Raw genomic sequence first — 24,993 nt, 5'->3', positions numbered from 1 at the left:
TGTGCAAACGCGGGCAGTCAAAACGTCCAATGTAACATTTTTCGCTCCGAGGCTTCAACCTTAATCTCAAATCACGGAACAATAGTTACGATTGGTTTTACGGAGTTATTCTTGACAGCTAGTGGTGAAAACAGTGATAAAGATTGATAGCTTTTGAGACAATTCGCGAAATAATGTTCGGGTCTTCAACTACGTTTTTCTCGAGTTGGCGAAAATGTTACATTGGACCTTTTCAAAAGTTACGCGAGAAATCATTTGCTACAAATAAAGAAGTTAACAAAAATTGAGCGTAACGCTTGCACATCCCTACACCAATTTATTTGAATGCGTATATCTGACAACTCTGAAGTCAAGCGGTAGACATCAATGTTACCACTTTCTTTCATTCGTGACGAAGTCAATTCTGGGAATCCCGTGTAATACAGGTAATTTAGGACATTTTCTAATGAAAATACGGTATTACAGCACAGCAAGGATTTATTCCAATGAAGTTTGAAAGTTGTGCTCAGTTGTGAATTACGTATAAAATGAGAAAACATCACGAGTTTCTTCGGCTTCATGGCTCCCACAATCCAATCAGTGCGACGAAAGAGCCAGACGATTCAACACAGAAAAAAACTGGTATTCTCTCTCCGAGGGGCATATGTCTGTGCTGCGTTGTCATTCAAAACATTTGTGTCGATATAAACAAAACTGTGCACACGATGGGGGAGTGTTGAGGACGTTTGTATCTATCCAGTGAGTGTATTCAGTTTTGGTATGTTTGAAAAAAATTGCATTACCGACCTTGACATTAGATGTAACCGAAATCGATTGGTCGTTCAGAATTTTTGGAATGCATCATAACACGAAACCTTTATCACAGCGCATTGCTGATTGTGTTATCCTTGATAGGTCTTGTCACGCACACTCCACTTCGTGCCTAGTTCTCCTAAGAAGTGCATCAGTTTGATTTGTATTCGTCGTGTCGTGTGATATATAAAAGTGGGGTTTCTGAAAAAAAAACGCAGGTATCAATTTTCTCCGTGTGAAGACTCAATGAAGGGAAAGATTAAAACGGTGTTGCTTTTTTTTCGGTTGAAATTAGTTCAACAATAAGTTCCAGTCCAATCCGGTTATAATTGTGTTCATTGCGTTAATTCATTGATTCTCGACTTCAATGCTTCGTAGTGGAGGAAAGGGTTGCATAACACATGTGTGTGGAAGCTATATTCGATCGAATATTGGCTGAATTTTAATTCAGCAATTTCTTCGTTAACTTTGATAATTTCATTCTCGAAAATTGATGTCAACATACAAAGTAGTAGGCTTTGATTACATTTGACATCGGATGAATTGGACTGCAGAGTAGAGATAAGACAACAGACAGTATTTACTTCAGTTATTTGCTGATAATGTAATTGTTTTTGCTTGTAATAACCATTTCATTTTAACGTTTGAAATAGGTTCTTACTCAACAACGAGTAGCTGTTTGTATCGTCACACCACCATCAATGACTACGGCAGAGTTTTATTAGCTATTCCCCGTTTGCCATCCCGCATTCGTTCCTCATCCCCGCAGACATAGGCATAATTATGCCCACAGCATATATTCCGCAACGATGAGCAATTGTTCTGAAGCTACGCAACCAGTCAACACAATAAATTTCCACTCATTTGGGTGACTCCTACGTGTCGCGGTGGTTTTTCTGCAACTCTGTAAAGCGAACCGTAGATAAGAATTTAGGGGTAAACTGCAGTTTTGACACGGAGATCGGGACACGTGACAAATAGTTGTTGAATAGGCAGCTTAGAATGTGGCATCATCTCCGACCCCATCGTGGGAGCTGTCACGTGGTGTGTTTGTTGTCAATAACGAACGCTTCCAGGGGTTCCCCCAAACTACCAAATCGAGATCAATCAAGAATTGTTGCAGCAGTGGTGGTCATTGTTTGATTTACGCTGCTTAACACTTTACGGACCGCTCACGAGTTTCCTCTTTTTCGCGTTCCTTCTTTACGGACTTGTGTGAAATTATCGGATAAAATTTTTTGTTGCGTGCAAGTTTCTGTTCAACGTCTTCCTGGATTAAAAAAAATTAATTATTTTAATTGAAATAAATTTATTGTTTATTAAATAACATCTTTCACAATAATCTTTCCACATAATTCATTTTTTTTTCTTGATCGTAACATTCGATAGAGAAATATTTTCATTATCTTCCAGCCATAATTTTATTAATCGGAAAAGGGTCTGAGAAAAGTTATAGGCAGGGTTGGTAACCGTTATTTTCAAAAATCAGGGAGAAGGAAAATAAAGACCAGGAGATATCAGAATAGCTCTATTGTGTTCCGGAAGTTCGAACCGATTTTTGGAAACACGAACGCATTACTTCTATAGGCAAACATACATTTATTCAAGTTTATGTGCACAGTTTTGTTCGACGATCTTTCGCCGTCATTCACACAGCTTAAAAATTTTACCCTCCCAGAATATGTTTGCTTTCTCGTCGAAAACTGATTTATAAAAATGAAAGAAAGATATTTTCTGTGCTGTCCATGGTGTAGAAGTCCGTGTGCTTGAGAGAACTCCGCGGGGACCTTAACCTGTGACAATCTGATAATGCAATAACTGGTTAAGTTTAGCTGGTGTTCACATTCCAGCCAGACTCCAAAATAAATTGTCGTGTTGTCAAAGAGACATGAAGTTTGGCGTTGCTCTGATGGAACACGAAGGCTATCACATTGACTAATTCTGGCAGTTACTTTAGTTTGTTGCGAGCTTTAAATGTGGGAAGTAAATCGACTGTTTGATTAGTAGAAGCTCATAATGGAGCTTCGAGAATAATGAATGAGTTCAGCTTCGAGATCAATTTCGGAAGATTATGCTAATGATGATGAGTTTTTGTATAGATGTATAGACAATGTTGTAAAGTAAGAATTAGGACTAGGTGTTTTAAGTATTCAAAAAACAAGGTAGACGTAGGACTACCGTTGGCTCGGTAACCATTTATTTGAAATTGCATCTGAATCAATTCTTAATGAATGAATGAATGAATATTTTGAAAGATTGTTGAAAGGTTTTCTTGTTAGTGTGTGGGTGGACGAGTATAAGTATGGATTTTTTTATTAATATAAAATTTAACTCTTTCGAACTTGTTGGTGGTCCTGAAACGAACCGATGGAATTTAAGTGACCTTGGAAAAGCAACTGAAAATGTTTGATACATGATTCATTTTTGTTTTCGTGAGAATAAGATTTTTCATGACCACTCCATGCGCAGGATAGAAACTGAGGGCGCCATTTCGCGGTGAAAATGAAATAAAGTATATAACCTTGCATAAAATTCATTTCGTTTTTATCGTGATGTGGAAATTTTTCATGTCTGTTCCATGCGAAAGCAGAACAGAAACTGATGCGAGTAAAATTACTCACGTCTTGCATGTGTCCGCTATGGTTTCCCAAACACTAATGCAAGTGAGCAAAAGAAATCACAGCTTGCATGTATTCGCTATGACCGTTTTCCAGGTGCCTAGATTTTGCGTCCGTGTTCGGGAACACATTGTTATCACCAATCATCATCAATGAGCTAGTTAGGATTTCAATAGTTTGCTTTCAAAGCAATTTTTATGCTATTGAAACGATGTTTTGGACCAATAAGTGACAATCACATAACTCGTTGACATTTTATCTTTCGGATGATATCATACCACTCCATTCAGCTGGTCAAGAGGTATTAACGTTCAAAACCTTGCAGTCCAGCGTCACTCTCTCGTTTTCGAAACTTTGAACTTACACTCCGGTACAGAAATGAAAGACGTAGCCCTACGTCAAAACAACAAGTAATTATTTTCATTCGAAATATGATGATTTCAAACAGCCCTTGAGAGCACTAATCTGATAGAGAGATCTTTCTTTCCGGGCAACTTCAAGTTTTTATAAATGTATCTTCGATAAAGCGAATCGCTTCGGAATATATAGAAAATAAACAAAAAAAAATTAACAAGTGCGGACTGGAGAGCTTTTATATGTAGGCTATTATGACAATTCTCATTTCCAACCAGGAAAACATCGTATATTTATTACGAATAATTTTCATTCTAATAAAGTGAAAAGTACAAAATCAGGATCGTTTGAGAAAAATCAGCCAAAATTGGGTGTTTGTCAGGATATCAGGGAACGTGTCAAAAAGTCTGGGAAATCCTGAAAAATCAGGAAGGTTGGCATATCTGGTTATAAGCCAAGTTGTATGGGAGGAATTAGTTATTTTAATACGTTCGTCGCCCAAAGCGGCTTTTCGTAGTTTCTTGCGGAGCCCAACTTGCGAATAAATTATTAAATGAAGATCAAACTTAGTTTGTAGACAACTTTTACATGATCTAGCAATATTTTTTTTTAATTTGAAGATGAATTGACAACAATAACATATGCTAAAGTCATGTTATATGGATTTTGCAAAAAGCTGCCATACAAACCATCCGCACTATAAATCAATAAAAAGTACAGTATGAACGTTATAATAATATGGTTATAATTTTATTATTTTTCTACATATCCTATAGTTACACTTAGGTGCCTATTCTATCAAATTCCTTTTAAAAATCCTATTAAATTTGAACGAGGAAAGTGTCACCCATATCTGGGTGACGGGGCGTCGAAAGTGTTAAAAAAAATTGAAAAAAAAGTTATTTGAATGGACCCAAAACACATTCTCGAGATAGTACTCATTCGATATAGAATATTTTTATCTATCTTTGGCAAAATTTAAATTGGTCGCAAAAGGGTCGAAGAAAAGTTATAGCCCAAAACAACCTGTATACAACCTGTATGTGGGAAATTAATTAATTCAAAGAATGTTTAAAAAAGTTATTTGAAAGGACCCAAAACACATTTTTGAGATAATACTCATTAGATAGAAAAATTTTCGTTCGCCGGAAAAGAGTTTGAGAAAAGTTATGGGTCAAAATGTATACAAGTTGAAGGAGGAAAATTAATAAATTTAACGTAAATGGAAATAGAACTTTTTCACACAGGAAAAAAAAAAAATTGAAGGAACAGAGTGCGAAGTCGAAATTTTTAGGCGATTTTTGAAATGCTTCAAAATCGTGGAATATCAACGTATGAAAATGGGATATAAATCACTTTGAAGCATAATTTGGATTTGCATGGAATATTTTAATGAAAATTTTAAAGAAATTTTAATCTAGATGTATGTACAGTAGGGTGCCAATGAATGTATGGGTAAAATCGATCCTAAAATTTCAAAGAGTTACAAAATGTTCACCACCTCGAAAAAACACCCTATGCTAAATTTCAGCACAATCGGACTTAAGGGAGAGTGGCGCAAAGAGGTCAAAGCTTGAGTTTTTTGAAAATCGAATGATCACCCAAAGGGGGAGTAAGGAAATCAGGGTTCTCGAAAAAAAAAAAATTTGATGCCAAATGTCTTAAAATTGCATGTAACGTCGAGATGTACGGTCATCTACATTTTTTTTGGTCAAAAATCGACACACTGGGACTTTTTGGGTTTTTTTCTTCGTAATAAGAGCCGAAAAGTATATTTTTGGGTGCCAATAAAAATAGTTATCTCGATTTGTCCTTCGGAACTTGCTGCGAAATGGTGATATACACTATAATATACGCTGTGCACAATATTATCTCATTCGGACCTTATTTACTAGTGTCCAAGAAGTTAAAATTTGAGTTTTTTGAACCCCAAAAAATCACCAGAAATCGGGGTTTCCAAAAATTTCTTTTTGGTTCCAAATGTCTTAAAACTGCATGACAGGTCGAGATTGTCGCTTTGCGCCACTCTCCCATAAGTCCGATTGAGCTGATATTTTGCATAAAGTGTTTTTTCGAGGTGGTGAACATTTTTTATGGGGTAACTTTTTGAAATACGAGATGACCATTTTCATTGGCACCCTAATGTACAGTACAGAGATATTATTGTTTGAACGAAAAAAATCGAATTCTTATTTGATGATGAATAGTTCAATAAATAATCATCGAAAACGTAAAAGGATTGTCTTATTTTCTAGTTTGGTACCCTATAAAATATTTTCCATAGTGCTGGTGATCAGGGCTAGTTATTTTCGAAGCTAATCAATGTGATTGAATTTTATTCATACAGTTCATATTCTCACTTCCACTACAGTCATTTTCGGTGGATTAATTTCAGTGTATCGGATTGAAGTGGAAACGAAATATTCTCTACGCATACAGTAACATTGATTCTTTTGTTTCGTTCCTTTCCTCTTTCGTTCACTTACAAGTATAAAAGCAGAAGCTTTCACTGACGATTAAAACTGCTTGAACGGGTTATATTTATTTTCATTTCGCATGTTTGAGGAAGCTTGCTGCTTTCAAACGTATGTTTTATTTTGACGTAGGACTACGTCTTTCATTTCTATACCGGGGTGTAGAATCAAAGTTTCGAAAACGAAAGCGTTACGCCGGAGACCGAGATTTTGAGCGTTAATAGCTCCTAAACAACTGAACGAAATGGTATGATAAACACTTCATTCGAAAGATAAAATGTCTACGCGTTCTATACTTGTTACTTTTTGATCCAAAAACTTGTTTCAATAGTCTTAAAATTGCTTTCAAAACAGGCTATTGAAATCACCAATCGATATATAAGCGAGCGCCGCTCGGAAATCCACTCAGTTCTAATTGAACAGCGATTGAAGCATGTTGTCGCTGTTGTGGTGAAGCTCTTCGTTTATCATTTGTGCACCTTGGGCCAGACATGAATCCATCAGGAGGAGAGTGATGCCACAAACGGTTCCCCGGGAAGATCTCGAAGCAGCCGCTACACACACACACATACACGCGCGGAATTCTTTCCGTTTGGATGCCATTCAGCATCGAGAAAGATCCGGAAAATAATCTGCCAGTTCCTCTGGGAATTTAAAAATACATTCATGTGAAAGAGTTTATTTGAATGTTTTCTATCCATATAACACTGTGATCAAATATGTTTCAATCAAGTGCTATTAACAGATGGTTATCGAGTTAGCATAAACCACTGGTGGCCTTCCAGTATCGAGGAAAATGTGGAAATATCTAATCGTTACTGAAAATAATCTGCCAGTTCCTCTGGGAATTTAAAATTACATTCATGTGAAAGAGTTTATTTGAATGTTTTCTATCCATGTAACACTGTGACCAAATACATTTGGTTTTGTGATTTTTCAATCAATCACAATTAACAGGATATCTTCTGAAGATTATTCTTCCCCATCAGTAGGATATTTCCGTATCCAATATTGTATGCGCCCGCAATCGATTATTGCTCAGTCGCCGAAAGTTCCGAGCTCAGAGAGTTCATTCCCCTCTAGTTTGCCTTCCAAATTGCCATCGTAAACCACGCCTTCTCTCGATTCAATCACGCACAAAAAGCATACTTAAGCGATATTCTGGTGGTGAGACGCATTCATTTTTCGTGAGGACATCGACAAGACAACATCGTTGCTGAGGATGCTGGACGGCGAAGTATCGAGATCTGCCCTGAAACGCGAGCAGTTTGTTTGAAACTGTGAGGGAGCACAGAGAAGCCGATCCTTCAGGAGAAGAGAAGGTGACCATCGAAGCAGCCGCTACACACACACATACACGCACGGAATTCTTTCCGTTTGGATGCCATTCAGCATCGAGAAAGATCCGGAAAATAATATGCCGGTTCCTCTGGGAATTTAAAATTACATTCATGGTCAAGAGTTTATTTTGATGTTTTCTATCCATGTAACACTGTGACCCAATATGTTTCAATCAAGTGCTATTAACAGATGGTTATCGAGTTAGCATAAACCACTGGTGGGCTTCCAGTACCGAGGAAAATGTGGAAATATCTAATCGTTACTGAAAATAATCTGCCAGTTCCTCTGGGAATTTAAAATTACATTCATGTGAAAGAGTTTATATGAATGTTTTCTATCCATGTAACACTGTGACCAAATACATTTGGTTTTGTGATTTGTTAATCAATCGCAATTAACAGGATAGCTTCTGAAGATTATTCTTCCCCATCAGTAGGATATTTTCGTATCCAATTTTGGATGCATAAAACCTTGTACCTCCAACGTAACGCTCTCATTTTCGAAGCCCCCCAAATATTCATTTATTCATTCATTCAGAATGGATTCAGATTCAACATCAAACAAAGGATCACTGAATCAACGATAGTCCTACGTCACCATTGCGGTTTTACCATAGATATAACCCACTTTCTGTTTTACCAAAATGGATCGTCGCGGACCGTGTTCAAAATTCTTCAATCACTTGTAAATAACATGTTTCTCTGTTATTTGGAATACATGTTTGTTACAGGAAATATAATAAAATGAATGACGGCACAGATCGGACTATTCCTTTCTCGAGTTTTAGGGGGCAAGAAATATTTCTATGATTTCTACCCTCTCTAAGGGTGAAAGGAATAGTCCGATTTGAGCTGTCTTTATTTTATTATATTTCCTGTATCAAACATGTATTCCATGTTACGAAGAAGCATACACGCACGCACATACCAAATGCGTGCACAAATACGCACACACACGCGCAATCATGCACAAACATGTGCACAAAAACGCGAGCGCACACAATCATACAAATGGATGCACAGGTGCGCACAAACGCGCACACGCACAGACGGCCGCACGGAAAGAAACGAGCACGCACGTGCACACACGCACACAAATACGCACAAACACCCGCACATGCCCACGCACAAAAAACGCGCACACCTGCACGCAAGCAAGAAAAAAACACGCGCAAACGCACGTACACACGCGCACACAAACACGCACAAATGCGCGCAAACACGCCTACACATGCCCGCGCATAAAAAAAGCGCACACCTGCATACAAGCAAATAAGTCACAGAAGGTTGTGTCCGAGACACGACCGCATAGTTGACGTAGGATTACGTTGGGCTATCTGTCGCATGCTGATTTTGGATATGTTTGAAAAAATATATTGTTAAACTCTTTGATAATGTCTGATGGCCCTAAAAAGGGCCGTTTGGTTTGGTTATTGGGTATTTTTTGTTCACTTCACCAGTGTTACAATCGAGCTTTCGGTATCAGTGATAGAAAGTTGTTTCAGCTCCGATGCACGTTTACGTGATTGGCGCTCATATTGCGTGAACATATATTCCGACATATTTACTTGCGTAAAACTTTATGGAGCAACAAAAACAACAATTCACTTCTGTTTCACTTCTATTTTTTTTTTTGGCAGCGGTAGCTTTATTCGGAGCCGCTGCTGCTTTTTTCTGTTTTTATTTTGGTGGTTTTCGTTGACACCACCACGTCGAGCTAAACGGCGGATAGCGAGTTTGATACACTGGATATTGTTATGTAGAACCTTGCGATACGCTTCGATCCTCCTTTGTCTTCCTTGCCGCATGAAGTCATGTTGGTTGATGTTGATCTGATGTGATCACACTTGAAACACTAAAAACATAGATGTTTATCGATCTGAGCCTCGAACAAAATGAGAAATCTGACTGAGTAGCAGCAGCAGCAGAAAGAGAGAGCATGCCTGAAACTTTCTGCTCATGATGCTTGCTGTTGCCATTAGTACTGGACCGATGCGAGACACAGCTCGATTGTTGATGTTAGGCCTCGATGTTTACCGCCGCTGCTGCTGCTACTGCCACTTATGTTCGATATGAGACACAGCTCAATTGTTGGCCGCTCAGATTCGATGCTCGTCTTGAAGTTCGCTGCTGCACTTTCACGATTCCAAGAAGCATGTGCTCGCACTTCTGATGGAGAGAGCGTGCCCGAAATGCTCCGCTCGCGATACTTGCTGCTGCCACTAGTAGAGTAGTAGTAGTTTGTCGCTGCTTATACTGCCATAGAAGCTTGATGTGAGGCACAGCTAGCCTATTGACCACACAGCTTCGATGCTCGTCTATATATTAGCCGCGTCCACTGCTGCTGCTCTCCACTGTTGTCCGTTCCACGTCCGTTGTAAAAATGAATAAAATCCACGAACGCTCCATCCTTTTATATCATTTGGTATGTGTGAAGTAGGCGCCTCCTCCTCGATTGTCATACAGCTTGCCGGTGAACGAACGAATCGGGCGCGAAAAAGAAATGACGTCAATTTCGACCAATCAGGACTAGTTATCTCTGTTTGGATAGGGGTTGAGATTTTTTAATTGTTCGATAGTTAGTTACATGATATATATTATTTTATTCAATGTGAAAAATTATTATGGAGTGCCGACATGAATGAGCAATAAGCGTTTGGAATTGGACGGGTTTCTCATTTATTTTCTAACGATCATTTATTTTCTAAATGGGAAGCAGTTGACATGCTATGCTGCGCTTTTATGTACATGAAAAACCACTTTTAACATGCGGGGAAAAATTTTATATGAAAATTGCCAGATGTCAATGTTGCCAAGCGTAGTTATTGATAGTTAAACGGACGCCGAACCGAATAGCGATGAACGCACCCATATTACGAACTTCGACATTTGATTTGCTATTATGGTGCTACTCGCCCGTGTAGTTCGCGCAAAGGCATCGACAAAATATTATTTTAGAAAATTCCTTGAGGCATTTGTCTGAAACGTGCTGTGTATGACCGGAGCCGTTCCCCTATATATATGCATACATATGTCATTCGCCTCCCTTACCGCATCCAGTCAGGTTGGTTGATGGAAAGTATGTTTCTGACGTGATAAGTTTCCTGTTAGTTGCACATGATCAAAGAAAATGTAAAAATAAACAGTATTTTTGTTCATAGTTTTATATCATTTTTATGATAAGTGGAAAACAATAAATTAAACTCTTTCGTTTCAAAGCAATATCGAAAGTCCTGAAAAGGACTGGAATGGTCAAATGGGTTGTACGAAATCTGCTGCGTGCTAATGTGAGGTTTCAGTCGGATGTAGTAGTTGTTAACTTTTTGGCAGCGGTAGTTTTTTCGGAGTCGCTGCTGCTTTCCTTGGCTATGGCATCTTCGGCTTCTGTGCGTCGGTTTGCAAGGGTTTCGTTGACACCATCACGGTGAGCTAAACAACGGATAGCGGGTTTGATACACTGGATGTTGTCATGTTGTCACCTTGCGATACACTCTTCCTTAACCGGGTCCTTTGTCTCCTTTACCTCCATTACCGCATCCAATTGTATTGGCAATGCAAACTAGAAACACAGATGTTTATCGATCTGAGCGTCCAACAAGAATGAGAAATCTGACTGAGTAGCAGCAGCAGCAGCAGCAGTAGGGAAAGAGAGCATGCCTGAAACTCTCTACTCATGATGTTTGTTATTGCCAACAGTAGCGGACCGATGCGAGACACAGCTCGATTGTTGAGGTTTGGCCTCGATGTTTACCGCCGATGCTGCTACTACTGCCACTTAAGTGAGACACAGCTCAATTGTTGGCCGCTCAGATTCGATGCTGCACTTTCACGATGCCAAGAAACGTTCTCGCACTTTTGACGGAGAGAGCTTGCCTGAAACGATCCGCTCGTGATGCTTGCTGCTGCCACTAGTAGTAGATCGGTTCCAACAACCGTTGCTACTGTTTGCCGCTGCTTATGCTGCCATAGAAGCTCGATGTGAGACACAGCTCGCATTTTGACCGCTCAACTTCTATGCTCGCCTATATATTAGCCGCTTCCACTGCTGCTGCTCTCCACTTGTTGTTGTCCGTTGTAAGAATGAATGAGATCCACGAATGCGCGCTCGTTTTATATCATTTTTTATGTGTGAAGTAGGCGCCTCCTACTCGATTGCCATGCAGCTTGCCGGTGAGAGAACGAATCGGGCGCGAAAAATAAATGACGTCAATTTCGACCAATCAGGACTGGGTATCTCTGTTTGGATAGGGGTTGAATTTTTTCAATTGTTCGATAGTTAATTATATGATATAAACTATTTTATTCAATGTGAAAAATTGTTATGGAGTGCCGTAATCGTTTGATGCAAAAATCTCACCAACCCATCATGAAATTAATGAGTAATAAGCGTTTGAAATTGGACATTTTTCACGATGCGATCGATTTTCGTTTTTCAATTTGTACCCCAATATGTTCCCGAAAGACGTAATCCTACGTCAAAAAAAAACACGCGCAAACGCACGCGCACACACACGCACACAAACACCCAAAAAACACGCGAGCATACACAAATACACGTGCACGCACACACACAAGCACAAACACAAACATCGGGCTGTCGAATACTCGGCTATCCGGACTCGAAGCTGACCGGTATCCAGTATCCGACCAAACCACTATCCGTTTCATCACTAATTTCACGCTGACAACTAGCGCCGGTAAATAATTACTCCTGCAGACATACTACACAACCCTCACTGCACCGTTTTCATTAGTTTCAGTGAATAAGTTTCGAATGCAACAAGGAAACATTCATTTCTATACAAACTGCCAGAATACATGGATGCTTCAAATTAATTTCCAAGTGACGATTTCTAACGTCGCTTTTGTTTGCAGAATGAAAGGAATCAACGTGAAATGAAAGGAATATGTACGAAAGAGATGAGATATTTTTCTTATTATGCGTGAAAAGAGAATAGATATATTTTTAGCCTGCATGGTTCTGGTTCTGTTCTGAGAAGCGATAGACACATTATTGAGTGACGATGTGCTAATTGAAGTGAAATTGTCAGGCCCTGCTGGTGATAATGTTTGGAGAACCTCTTACGAACCCATGAATACAATACAATTATAGAGTTTAGGAAAATTAAAAAAAAGGAATTAAAAAGAATGTTTAGACTCATTAAATATTTTTCACATAGTTCTCGAAGTTTTCTGAAAAAAAACACAAATATCAGAAAACACATACGAACATATTTAAATATAAATAAACAGTACTAAGTTTCAAAATTCTAAAACAAAGTCTGAATTTGAAAATTTATATTTTTTGTACCGTGCAACATTGTTAAAATTCTGAAAAATAATCACAAATCAAACATTTATTGAAGGCGTAGGAACACATTTAAATACGAATAAGAGTAGTTTTCAAGATTTTGTTTAGTACTTCAATTTATTTGGAATTTATTTTTCGATTATATGCATAATTATATACATTATATACATAAAAATATTCTCTATCGAAAGAGTATTATTTCGAAAATGTGTTTTGAGTTGTTTCAAATAACGATTTCCTTTAATTTATTAATTTCTCCCCTACAACTTGTATACGTTTTGGTCCTTAACATTTCTCAAATCCTTTTTCGGCAAATAGAAATTTGACTGAAGATTGATAAAAATATTCTCTATCCAATGGGTATTATCTCAAAAATGTGTTTTGGGTCCTTTCAAATAACTTTCAAAATTAGTTTCTCCCATACAACTTGGCCTATAACTTTTCTCAGACCCTTTTCCGATTAATAAAATATCGGTGGATTATATCTATGATATAACCGCAACGTTGACGTGGGACTACCTTAGCTTAGTAATCAATTGTTTGTATTGATTAAATTTGTGATTGATTGAAAGATTTCCAAATTCAATTGAATTCAATGTATGATTTGTAGGTAAAAAGATTCAACAAATGCCATGTAGGGTCAATTCATGCATTGTGATAGATTATGTTCTTCGTTACAAGTAAATTTAATTACTGTACTTTTACGTTTGGTATGATGCCTAGGACTTACAAAATATGAGAACGGAAGAGTTATCAAACGATTATTGTATTTTACATTTTCTTCTGAAGTTTGTTTCTTTCAAGTTTACGTACTTCTCGGGTCGCGAATTTGCTTGATTTGAAGAACTTTTGTTTCGATTTTGACATGTACGTCGAACGCATGTTGTATGATCAACAGGCGTTATCGCAGCAAATGGTTATCAACATTTTGCCTAATCATCAAATGGTGTGCGTAGAAATTCAGTGAGCAGAAGATTTGAAGGCATATCCTTCAATGCAATTTTGAATAACCGAGCCAAAGCGTTGTGCTCGTGCCCGCTTTTGTAATCCGTGTTAGGAAAACACTTTCAGGAGTGCAAAAAACAAGAAGTGGGTCATATCTGTGATATAACCGCAAGGTAGACGTAGGACTACCGTTGGCTCGGTAATCATTTATTTGAAATTGCATCTGAATCAATTCTTAATTAATGAAATAATGAATATTTTGAAAGATTGCTGAAAGTTTTTCTTTTTAGTGTGTGGGTGGATGAGTATGGAACTGTTATTAACATAAAACCCTTTCGAACTTGTTGGTGGCCCCGAAACAAACCGTTGAAATTTGAGTGGCCTTGTAAAAGCAACTGAAGATGTTTAATACGTGATTCATTGTTGTTTTCGTGAGAATAACACGAGATTTTTTCCCAAAACCAATGCAAGCGAGCAAAGGAAATCACAGCTTGCATGTATTCGCTATGACGGTTTCTCCAGGTGCCTAGATTTTGAGTCCGTGTTCAGGAACACATTGCGAACACCAATCATCATCGATGAGCTAGATTGTTATGACTTCAATAGCTTGCTTTCAAAGCAATTTTTAAGCTATTGAAACCATGTTTTGGACCGATAAGTGACAATCATATAACTCGTAGACATTTTATCTTTAGAATGAAATGATTATTATACCACTCCATTCAGCCGGTAAAGAGGTATTAACGTTCAAAACCTTGCAGTCCAGCGTCACTCTCTCGCTTTCGAAACTCTGAACTTACACGCCGGTACAGAAATGAAAGACGTAGTCCTTCGTCAAAAAAACATGCGCGTGCAGAAGTACCCCCGGCTTGCATGAATCAACAACTTCAACTTCTACTTTTTATACTATGGAGGCTTTAAACTTAAAATTTAATTCGCCTCTAGTGTCTGAACGATTTTCTCAGGTTCCTAAGTTTAGTAGACAGTGCTAGGGAAACATATTCCAGTCTGCACAAAGATAAGCGAGTACAAAAGTACTCGCAGTTTGCATTTATTCGCGAAGCCGATTTCTCCAGACACCTTGGTTTTGAAGTCTGTGTTAAGCAAACATATTTCAGCCGGAACAAAAATGCCCCCGACTTGCATGAATTTGCAATGCCGATTTCCTCAAGGCTGCTTGGTTTTGAAGTCTGTGTTGGGGAAACCGTAAATCGGGCCAATCAAAACGAGACAGTTAGGGCGCTTAAATAACGCTAAACATTTTACAGTCATTCAATTGTTTGTCTAATGAAAAATAATATTTTTTTAATTGCGATAGATGCGTAGAAATATTCCCTATCAATTATAAGTTATAAGCAATCGAAATTTTTCATTTTTTCTTGCATGTCCTGTGTTTAGGTTTTCATTTCCCCCCCCCCCAATATATTCCGGTTAGATGTAGTCTCACATTAAAATTGTGGCTAGATGATAGGTAGAATATTTCTCTATTGAATAACTTCGATAACGCTATTCGAACAACTATTTTTGATTTTCAAAATTCTGTATATTTTCCTTTCCTATATTGACCCATGCTCACGTTTCAGTCTATAACCTTTCTCTGTCACGATCAAGGAAAAAAATTAATTATGGGGAAAGATGAATGATTCAATTCTCTATCTAATGAGCATGATTTTGAAGGTTGTTACATGATAAACTATCAATTTATTTCCACTGAAATAATTCATTATTTATTAAATCCTGCAAGACGTTGAACAGAAACTTGCACGCAACGAAAACTTTTATCCGCTGACTTCACACAAGTCAAAACGTGCGGTCCCAGGCGTGTGTCTTACAGACTTCTTTCCGGTCCTTAATGTGTTCTTAATAGTTGATTAGACAAATGCGTGCGCTGAATGCTGATTGGGTTTAATGACTGAAGAACGGTTGCTGAGGGAGCGCTTGTATTGGTGCGCTATACTGGAATTATCTTGACCTATAAAGCGTTTCAACAACCTTGTATATGGTGTTTAATTTGAAATTATTGAGATAAAAATTTTCCCTGATAGCAGTAAGTGGAAGACAGCTTCGAGTGATAGAACATTCCCAACAAGCAAGATAAAAGCCAAGTCAGTTGTTAGCTATAACCGTTTGTACCTCTGTTCGATTTCAGCCCCCAAAACAAACGATACCATCCGATGGGCGCTCCAGCAACGAGTCGAGACAATACACTGAAAGCGATCGCAGAGGTTGAGAGTGACAAAAAGTGCTGCGCTTACGCAATAGCAGACGAATCATCACGGTTTGTGTGTTATCGTGATTTGTGAATTGATTAAACCGACGCGCGGTCAGCTAGCTTGACATCGTAAAATCAACTGTGGGGAAGGGGAAGACGAAAGAAGCGGGCTGCAGCGCGCTCATCACGACGACTAATTTTGTTCTGCTGTTAGTCTTCATCAATCCAGCGTCAAGATGAGTATGAGTAAGTGATAGAAAAAAGGTTGTGTTCAATGCTGGTTTATTTGTACATTACTCCGTTCCCAATCAAGGCTCGTACACGGAAAGCAGCTCCGAGGAGGACGATTTGTCGCCGAGGGATAAGGTGCAGCAAAACTCGAAAGCATTCTCGGACTTTTGCGTGCGAAACATCAAACAGCATTCGTTTGGTCGACATGAGATTGAGATTGCGGAACAGGAAATGCCCGGCATTATGGCTCTCCGCAAGCAGGCTCTCGAGGATAAACCGCTGAAGGGTTCCAACATTGTGGGATGTACACACATCAATGCGCAAACAGCTGTCCTGATCGAGACTCTGATATGTCTGGGGGCCAACGTTAGATGGGCAGCTTGTAACATCTACTCCACACAGGTATTGTCAATGAAGAAAAAAACAACAACCTTATCAGGATGCACGATGGTTTCCAGAGTGCTATCTTGTGTCATTTAAAATAGCTTTTTGCACGGTTGTTCGAATTGAGGACAATTAAAAGCGCTTAAATGGCGCGTGATGAATGAGCTTGCGCAATTATCGTTTAGAGCGATTACATATAAATTCGAAGGTCGATTTTTTTTGGTATTTTTGAACTTGGCTCAAATTATGCAGACGCGAAAAAGGACAATTTGTATCATCGGTTTTACATTTTGACTCTAGCCTTACTTTTGAGAAGGGCCCGAACAAAATTTGTATTTACAAAAAAAAGTTAGATTTTTGAAAACCGCTGAAATAAACATCTGAATGTTCATCGATATCGACCGAATAAACGAGTACCTCGTTGCGAGAAAATTCAAACTCAAATCGAATTGGTTTTAGTATTATGTAGAAAACGAAAAAAACGAGACGTCCTAAATCATGTAGGAACATCTATAAATTATGCTACATATTAAAACCTGACGATTTGAAACCTTATTGATCGATGTAGATTGTATGATAACGTTTTAAAAAAGATTTATATGGAAAATTTAAACTTTCAAAAATGTGTTCTATTTCCGTCGATCGAAACGGGGCAAAATGGGCCACCATGCGGGGCAATATGACCATGTTTATTTATTGAATAATTTAAGCATGTTTTCGTAGGAGACTAACGTAACAAGTTCATAAAACGAAAGCTTATTCTATTTTGCAACTTTCACGTGTATTTTATTGGATTTCATTCAGTTTGCATGTACAAAAAATAACAATATGATCAAAATGATTGGACTATAATTCTACGTTGCTCAAATCAGGAACAGGGAATATCTGTGCATCGATAGCATCGGTTCCGTCTATCGCCACCCGTAGAGGAACTGAATTGTGTCCCACAGTAGCAACATAAGGTGTCCTGTGGAATATTCCATAATGGTTATTCATTGCTCAGCACCCAGCGCTCATCTGGCTTTTTCTCCGCATTGCTAGGATTTTGGAATTTTTGGTATGCCCCTGTTGAATAATGATAATAATTTTTACTTTACTTGTTGCTCCTATGGAAAAAAGATAGTTACTGGAATCACTGAAGTTTTATCGACGTTGAATTTGCTAGTGGAGTGTTTTGTTTTTCTGCTGCTACTTCCCGACTGCAACGCGATTGAATCATTTAGTCCTAGCAGTGGAGGTTGCTTCTTGTGTCCGAAGTAAGATTTGTGGGTGACACTTTCGAAAACCAGACACAATGCACAAAGGATGCTTGTCACACTATCGTTCTACTTTTCGCTACTTCGGTGGCCGTGTTCAAGCTGGTCTACGACCACCCTTTACAATCCAACTATGTTTACACATTTTGACAGCTATTTTTACAGGTTGTGTTGAAAAAATACCTGGTCATAATGCCCCAAGCCCCGTACATTTACACTCAATAAAAATGAACCGATCTTTCACATGGAACGGCAAAGAAGCGCAATAAATCAGTGAAAATGCTCAGAAATAATACCAGTAGGAATTGATATAAAGAGCAGAGTCATAAATTTCAGCATGGAGCGTACAGAGTTTATTTTGTTAAGTGCTTTTTTTATATGTTTTTCGTGATAGGCGGCCAGTGTGATATTTCTTTCAATATCTTTGTACAACAATTGAATTTGAATAGACGAATTTCATATCAACTCGACTGGCTGTTGGCAGCACCATCTCAGATTGCAGTGAATCGTTGTGGGTGTAAAGACATGGGTTATTTAAGATACTTTTCATACTTGAAATATTCGAAAAATAATTAGACTACTTTTGGAAAAAGCCAAGAAAATTTCGTTGACATTAAAGTTATTTTAAAAATTAAAATTCATTTTTCTCAAAAAATTAAAATTTCATTTTTAAATTCCCAAATATATATATATATATCAATAGTCCTTACAATTTCCAACAAGTCGTCCATACATCGGAAGATGGGCACTTTTACAGGGAAAAGGTTTTTCTAACAACAACTTTTTTATATTTTCTTTGAAAAAAATACAACTAATCCTAATTTTGTTCAAAGTCAAGATAGCGATATAGTGTATTCAACAAAGTTTTAGTTCTTATTAAAATATGAACTTTTGTCGAAGACTTCAACTTTCTATCTGTTATAGTTTTTGGAATATAAGTCATTTTTGTATGAAACTCATGAAAAAAATAATGTTTTGCTCGTAACATTTTTTTGTGTGAATTCTCACGGTTGACATGTTTCTAAATAGAGAAAAGTTTGCAGAGCATGTAAATTGTGATAATTTATACATAAAAATGTTACGAATTAAACATGAATGATATTTAAAAAAAAAAAAAATTAAAAAGTTGTTGTTCGAAAAACTTTTTCCATGTAAATGTGCCCATCTTCCGATGTATGGGTGACATGTTGTAAATTTCAAGGCCTATTTATATCTATTTTTTTCAGATTTTGAAAACACATGTTTTCGAGAAAAAATAATTTTAATTTTCAAAATATTTTATTTTCAATGAATTTTTTTTTCCAAAAATTTGTTTTTTAATGAAAACTTAAGTAATTTCCTACATTTTATTCTCTGACCAACTTTTTGTAGTTTTTATAGTTTTTAAATTAAGATTTTTAGAAAAAAAGTTGTCAAACTCAAAATTTAAAAAAAACTTACAAAAAAATCCATCAGACCTATAAAATTTTAGTCAAAGGATGGAATGTAGAAAATTATTTTGGTTTATTAAAAATTATCAAAGAATTTTTTGGAAAAAAAAATTCATTGAAAAAAAAATATTTTGAAAATTAAAATCCATTTTTCCCGAAAACATATGCTTTTAAAATTGTGAAAAAATAGATACAAATAGCCCTTAAAATTTCCAACATATTTTCCATACATCGGACGATGGGCACATTTACATGGAAAAAGTTTAACGAACAACAACTAGTTCACGTTCTTCTTTGAAAAAATGCAATTAATGTTTAAATCATTACATTTTTATGTATAAATCATCGAATTTTAAATACTCTGCTAACTTTTCTCTTTTTAGAAACATGTCAAGAACATGTCAAACGTGAGAATTTACACACAAAAATGTTACGAGCAAAACATTATTTTTTTCAGGAGTCTGCATACAAAAACGACATATATTCCAGAAACTATAAAAGATAGAAAGTTGATGTCTTCGACAAAAGTTTATAATTTAACTAGATCTAAAACTTTGTCGAATACACTATATCGCTATCTTGACTTCAAATAAAATTAGGATAAGTTGTATTTTTTTCAAAGAAAACATGAAAAAGTTGTTGTTGGAAAAACTTTTTCCCTGTAAAATTGCCCATCTTCCGATGTATGGATAACTTGTTGGAAATTGTAATGGCTATTCATATATTTTGGGAATTTAAAAAAAAATACGTTTTTGAGAAAAATGAATTTTAATTTTTAAAATAACTTTTTTACCAAAAATTTTTTGGTAATATTTTGCGAAAATTTAAACAATTTCCTACATTTCATCCTTTGACATGAATTTTGTAGGTATCATAGTTTTTAAGTTATAATTTTTTGTAAAAAATTAAGAAAAAAATTTTGTTTTTTCCGAATAGTAGTCTAATTATTTTTCGAATATTTCAAGTATGCAAAGTTGCTTAAATGACCCATTTCTTTACACCCACAACGTTTCACTACTATCTGAGATGGTGCTGCTAACTCCTAAGACAGAAAGTGATGACGGATATCAATTTTAATATTCTTTTATTTTATATTTTACTAGCTGACCCGGCAAACTTCTTTTTTTTTTTTTTTAATTTAATTTATTTTCAACTGGCTCAGCAACGTTAAGCATCAATGAGCCGTGTTTATGTATAGGGAAAAGCCTCTGTGAGTAGAACTATGCAAATGTTCTTTCTCATAAAGGCATAAAAACCCTATGATTTTTTCAAGAAATAGAACAATATAAATAATTATACAACAATTCATTATGAAATATTATTTAAGACTTCTTCTTGAGGATTTTTTATAGAGAAAACCACCTCCTTGAAGATTGCGAGCAATTGCGTGCATCTGAGTATTTTTGAGTTCTGAGGAAATAGTTGAAGAAAAATGAAAACGTTAATAACCATATATTATTGATAAATAATAAAAATATTCATAACAAAAAACAAAAAAGTTGGAGAAGTAAACGATAATCAAAAATAAAAGAAAAATACACACATACTCATACTTGAAAGTGTATGGATTTGAGGAAGTAATAAATCAACGTAATTGCATCGAGATTACGAGTAGCCAAAACGTCACGGATCGAAACATTGGGTGGCATTCCCTTTTTGCGAAAATTTTCTATTAAAGATAACCTTTTATTTTGAAATTCAGAGCAATACCATACAATGACCCGGCAAACTTCGTTCCGTCCAAAATTTGTTTTTCGTTATCACTTTCACGTTTTCTTACTAAGCGCTCGTTCATGGGTCCAATCGCAGAACTGTTCATTGATTGATCTTCTAATCTAACCTTTAAAATCACCTTTTACTATAAAATTCCTAGTACCTCTACCAAAACTCGTCATTATGATATCAGATTATTTTCAGACACATTTTCACGTTACATGGATTAAATGTTTGATAAAGAAAATAAGATAGAATCAAGGCAGCCCTAAATCGGACAATTCCTTTCTCGAGTTTTGCTCTTATCAACACATCAACAGTGATCCATTTTTATTTATTTAGATAGAAAAAGATATAGGAGTGCGTTTTATCGCTCTAAAATCCATTTCCATTTTCGAACGAAGATCAATTTCGTTAGCGCAAACATCAACTCGACTAAAAACGCTTGTCAATATGTAATTGTAGAAAATATGCGAATTTGAATTTTCCTAATTTTCCCATTTTCCTTCAGAGTTTTCCGAAAATTTCAATTGTCACGTTTGGTTGGAATATGTGTAATATTTTTACCGAACTCCCTCTGCATTTCAGGAAGAGACGGGTGTCATACCATCATAGAAATATTTCTCGTATGCAAAACTCACACATCCCAAATTTGGAAACGCTCATCGATCCCTAAAACCTTTTTATAACAAGTTTGATTCCATTTGCTTGATTAGTTCTCGAGTAATGCAGACATTTGTGTTTCATTTGTATGGCAGCCCTTCCTTAGAGAGGGGGGGGGTCTCGACAGACAGAAATCAATTTTTATATATATAGATTAGGGTGCCAATAAACTCTCCCCTAAGTCCGATTGAGCTGATATTTGGCATAGGGTGTTTTGTTCGAGGTGGCAAACATTTTATACAGGGTAACTTTTTGAAATTTTAGGGTCGATTTTTTCCCATACATTCATTGGCACCTTAATATAGATGTCTACATGGACATTATCTATATTCCTCCCCCTAACCGTGGACAAGCGTGGACATTTTGATAACCCTTACCCTCTCTAAAGTGTTGTGTCCACTTTGGATACAGTGTGTACAAACGCTTAACGTTAAACGTCAATAATAGAGTGACATTAAGAAACGCTTGATAACGCATAGGAGGTGTTTTATAAATAAACATTGAACGAGTCAGACAGAACGTTCTCGACCATAGTGATAACAACTAGTGTTTTCTCTCCATCTACTCTGTGCTCTTTTTCATCAAAGTTCGTTGACCCGAGCCAGAGTTCAGTGAACTCTTTTTATAGAACATAGTCCGAACATTGTATATTTTATATAAGTTGTCCACGTGGTATGTGGACAGCCCTTTTTTTGAGTTCTCAAAAGTGAGGCTAGAACCAAAATGGTAAACCGAAGATGCGAATTTCCCTTTTTGGTCATGAAGAATGCGTCTGAAAACTGCCAAATCAAAAAAAAAAACAAAAATAAAATTTATGAAAAAATCGTCGTTTACGGTGGAGCAGCCCTTGACTCTTTTTTTTTGTTGTTGTAGAATGAGGTTGCCGCTGCGCTGGCGGAAAGTGGTGTACCCATATTTGCCTGGCGCGGGGAGATCGAAGAGGACTTTTGGTGGTGTATCGATAAATGTGTACACGCCGAGAACTGGCAACCGAACATGATTCTGGACGACGGAGGTGACGCAACCCATTTGATGCTGAAGAAATACCCGGTCATGTTCAAAATGATCAAAGGCATCGTGGATGAGAGCGTCACCGGTGTGCACAGACTGTACCAGCTGTCCAAGACGGGAAAACTGACGGTTCCAGCGATGAACGTGAAGGACGCAATCACCAAAACAAAGTTCGATAGTTTATATAGCTGCAAAGAGTCGGTTATTGACAGGTAACGCGCGGGCTTGTGATGTTTTGCAGTGTAAAACTTTTTCCCCTTGTTTTTCAGCTTGAAACGTGCGACCGATATCATGATCGGGGGCAAACAGGTTGTCCTCTGCGGGTACGGTGAGGTGGGCAAAGGTTGTGCCCAAGCTCTAAAAGGACTTGGCTGCATTGTGTACGTGACGGAAATTGATCCGATCTGTGCCCTCCAAGCTTGCATGGATGGTTTCCGTGTGGTCAAGCTGAACGAGGTGATAAGGAACGTTGACGTCGTAATCACGTGCACCGGCAATAAGAACGTGGTGACCCGTGAGCACATGGACAAGATGAAAAATGGTTGCATCGTGTGCAACATGGGCCATTCCAACACGGAAATCGACGTCAACAGTCTTCGTACTTCGGAACTGCAGTGGGAGAAGATGCGTTCCCAAGTTGATCACATCATTTGGCCTGGCCCAGACGGGAAACGAATCATTCTGCTGGCCGAGGGACGGCTGGTGAATCTGTCTTGCTCAAGTGTGTCCTCGTTTGTTGCCTCGATAACGGCGGCTACTCAGGCCTTGGCACTAATCGAACTGTTCAATGCCCCACCCGGACGTTACAAGGCTGACGTCTATCTGCTGCCGAAGAAGATGGGTAGGTCCAAACAAATTCCAACTCACAATGGCCCATAATTCCCACCGTTTTTTCTACAGATGAATACGTTGCAAGCTTGCACCTGCCCACGCTGGATGCACATTTGACGGAATTGACCGACGAGCAGGCTCGTTACATGGGACTCAACAAGGCAGGCCCATTCAAACCAAATTACTACAGGTATTAGTATTTTCAAGTAGCTACATGCATTTTACGGAGAAAAGTAGACACGAAGCTGTCCGGAAGTATTTATAGAAAGATCGTTCGTTTTTTTTTCTTTGAACCATTACTAATGTGCTGCGATTTGAGCAGCTCGATTCAAACAAACGGCATATAGTACTTTAGGGAAATTCCGATAGGTGTAGGAAAAAAGGCAAAAGATATATGATTCAGACGAAACTCTCGCTTCCATTATAAGGTGTAAAAGTTCGTACACTGTTAAACATTGCAAGACAAGATGATAATAACAAGGAAACAAACCCCAAGCGAAATACTTTCCAGCCGCCGGCCGCCAGTCGATTCTAATTTGATAAGTCAATTCAAGCGATGAGTTGGCATTGATTGCCAGTCGAGATTTCGCACTTTCAATTTCGGTTTGATTAGCAAACAGGTAGGACACAGTAAGGGAAAACCAACAGTATATGATATCTCCACTTTTAATATTGAACTATGAAACTATAAGATAGCAGCAGTAATTTTTATTTTTATGTTTACCTGTCTGTATTTTTCACCAGCAAACAGCGAATTTTGCATATCGTTTATGATGCACTTGTTTCCATTATTTTAAAATACTACCATTGGCGCGAGAAGTATTTTCTTTCGCTAGAAAGCGTGTATAAAATTCCCTGCGGAGCAATAGATGCGATGTTATAAATGCAGCACGCGTTTTTAAGGCTCAGCGCTTTTCAGTTATGTGGTGATAATTTCACATCCGTGATGGCAACTGCGGCCTCCCAATATCTTATTATCCCAAGATGAATAACGTTTACTTTAAAAAAAGTGGACAAAAATTGCCGATTTTTCATGGGTTTAGCACTGACGAAACTACCCATGCAGCATCAATCTTAGTAACCCATGAGTCAGTAGAAAAAAAATGACAGCTCTATCAGTTGAACTCGAACCGTGATGGCGAAAACAGTGAAGCTACTCCGTTCAGAAGTGTGCGCGTTAAAGAATAATATCCCCCCGCGTCGAAAACGGACATCGTGCGGCAATTTGTGGACACCGGATACGCCCGTTCCGGCATCTACAACATTGACATAACTATTGGACAACAATCACAGCATCGAAAGAAAGCCCGGTGCCGGACGGCCGACGACCCTAAGCGACAAGTACCTCCAAAGAATGCTGAAGAGGAAGTTCGAGGGAAAAGTGGCTACGTCGCTGCGTGCGCTTGGCCGGGAGGTCGGTGCAACCGG

General features: G+C 37.6%; 1 protein-coding gene across 4 annotated transcripts; it reads left to right on the top strand.

The window, feature by feature from the left end:
* Nucleotides 1-330: 330 nt before the first annotated feature.
* LOC129762558 (adenosylhomocysteinase-like 1) lies at nt 331-24,467 on the top strand. Of its 4 annotated transcripts, none has more exons than XM_055760947.1 (6): nt 331-425; nt 15,984-16,292; nt 16,360-16,679; nt 22,597-22,946; nt 23,004-23,575; nt 23,635-24,467. In XM_055760947.1, the coding sequence occupies exons 2-6, from the start codon at nt 16,283-16,285 to the stop codon at nt 23,760-23,762; spliced, it is 1,380 nt and encodes a 459-aa protein (XP_055616922.1). In that variant the 5' UTR covers nt 331-425; nt 15,984-16,282; the 3' UTR covers nt 23,763-24,467. The 4 variants fall into 4 exon arrangements, with proteins under 4 accessions (XP_055616922.1, XP_055616925.1, XP_055616924.1 ...); XM_055760950.1 differs by lacking the exon at nt 331-425 and adding an exon at nt 593-738; XM_055760949.1 differs by lacking the exon at nt 331-425 and adding an exon at nt 614-757.
* The last annotated feature ends 526 nt before the right edge of the window (nt 24,468-24,993 follow it).

The sequence above is a fragment of the Toxorhynchites rutilus genome, chromosome 1, assembly GCF_029784135.1.
Source record: "Toxorhynchites rutilus septentrionalis strain SRP chromosome 1, ASM2978413v1, whole genome shotgun sequence".
Lineage (NCBI taxonomy): Eukaryota > Metazoa > Arthropoda > Insecta > Diptera > Culicidae > Toxorhynchites > Toxorhynchites rutilus.
Note: the sequence above shows the minus strand (reverse complement) of the source record. Positions and strands in the feature narration are given on the sequence as shown.

Coding starts and splice junctions, on each gene's coding strand:
- LOC129762558 (XM_055760947.1), top strand. Junction 22,947..23,003: donor AAAGAGTCGGTTATTGACAG/GTAACGCGCGGG, acceptor CTTGTTTTTCAG/CTTGAAACGTGCGACCGATA. Junction 23,576..23,634: donor TCTGCTGCCGAAGAAGATGG/GTAGGTCCAAAC, acceptor TTTTTTCTACAG/ATGAATACGTTGCAAGCTTG.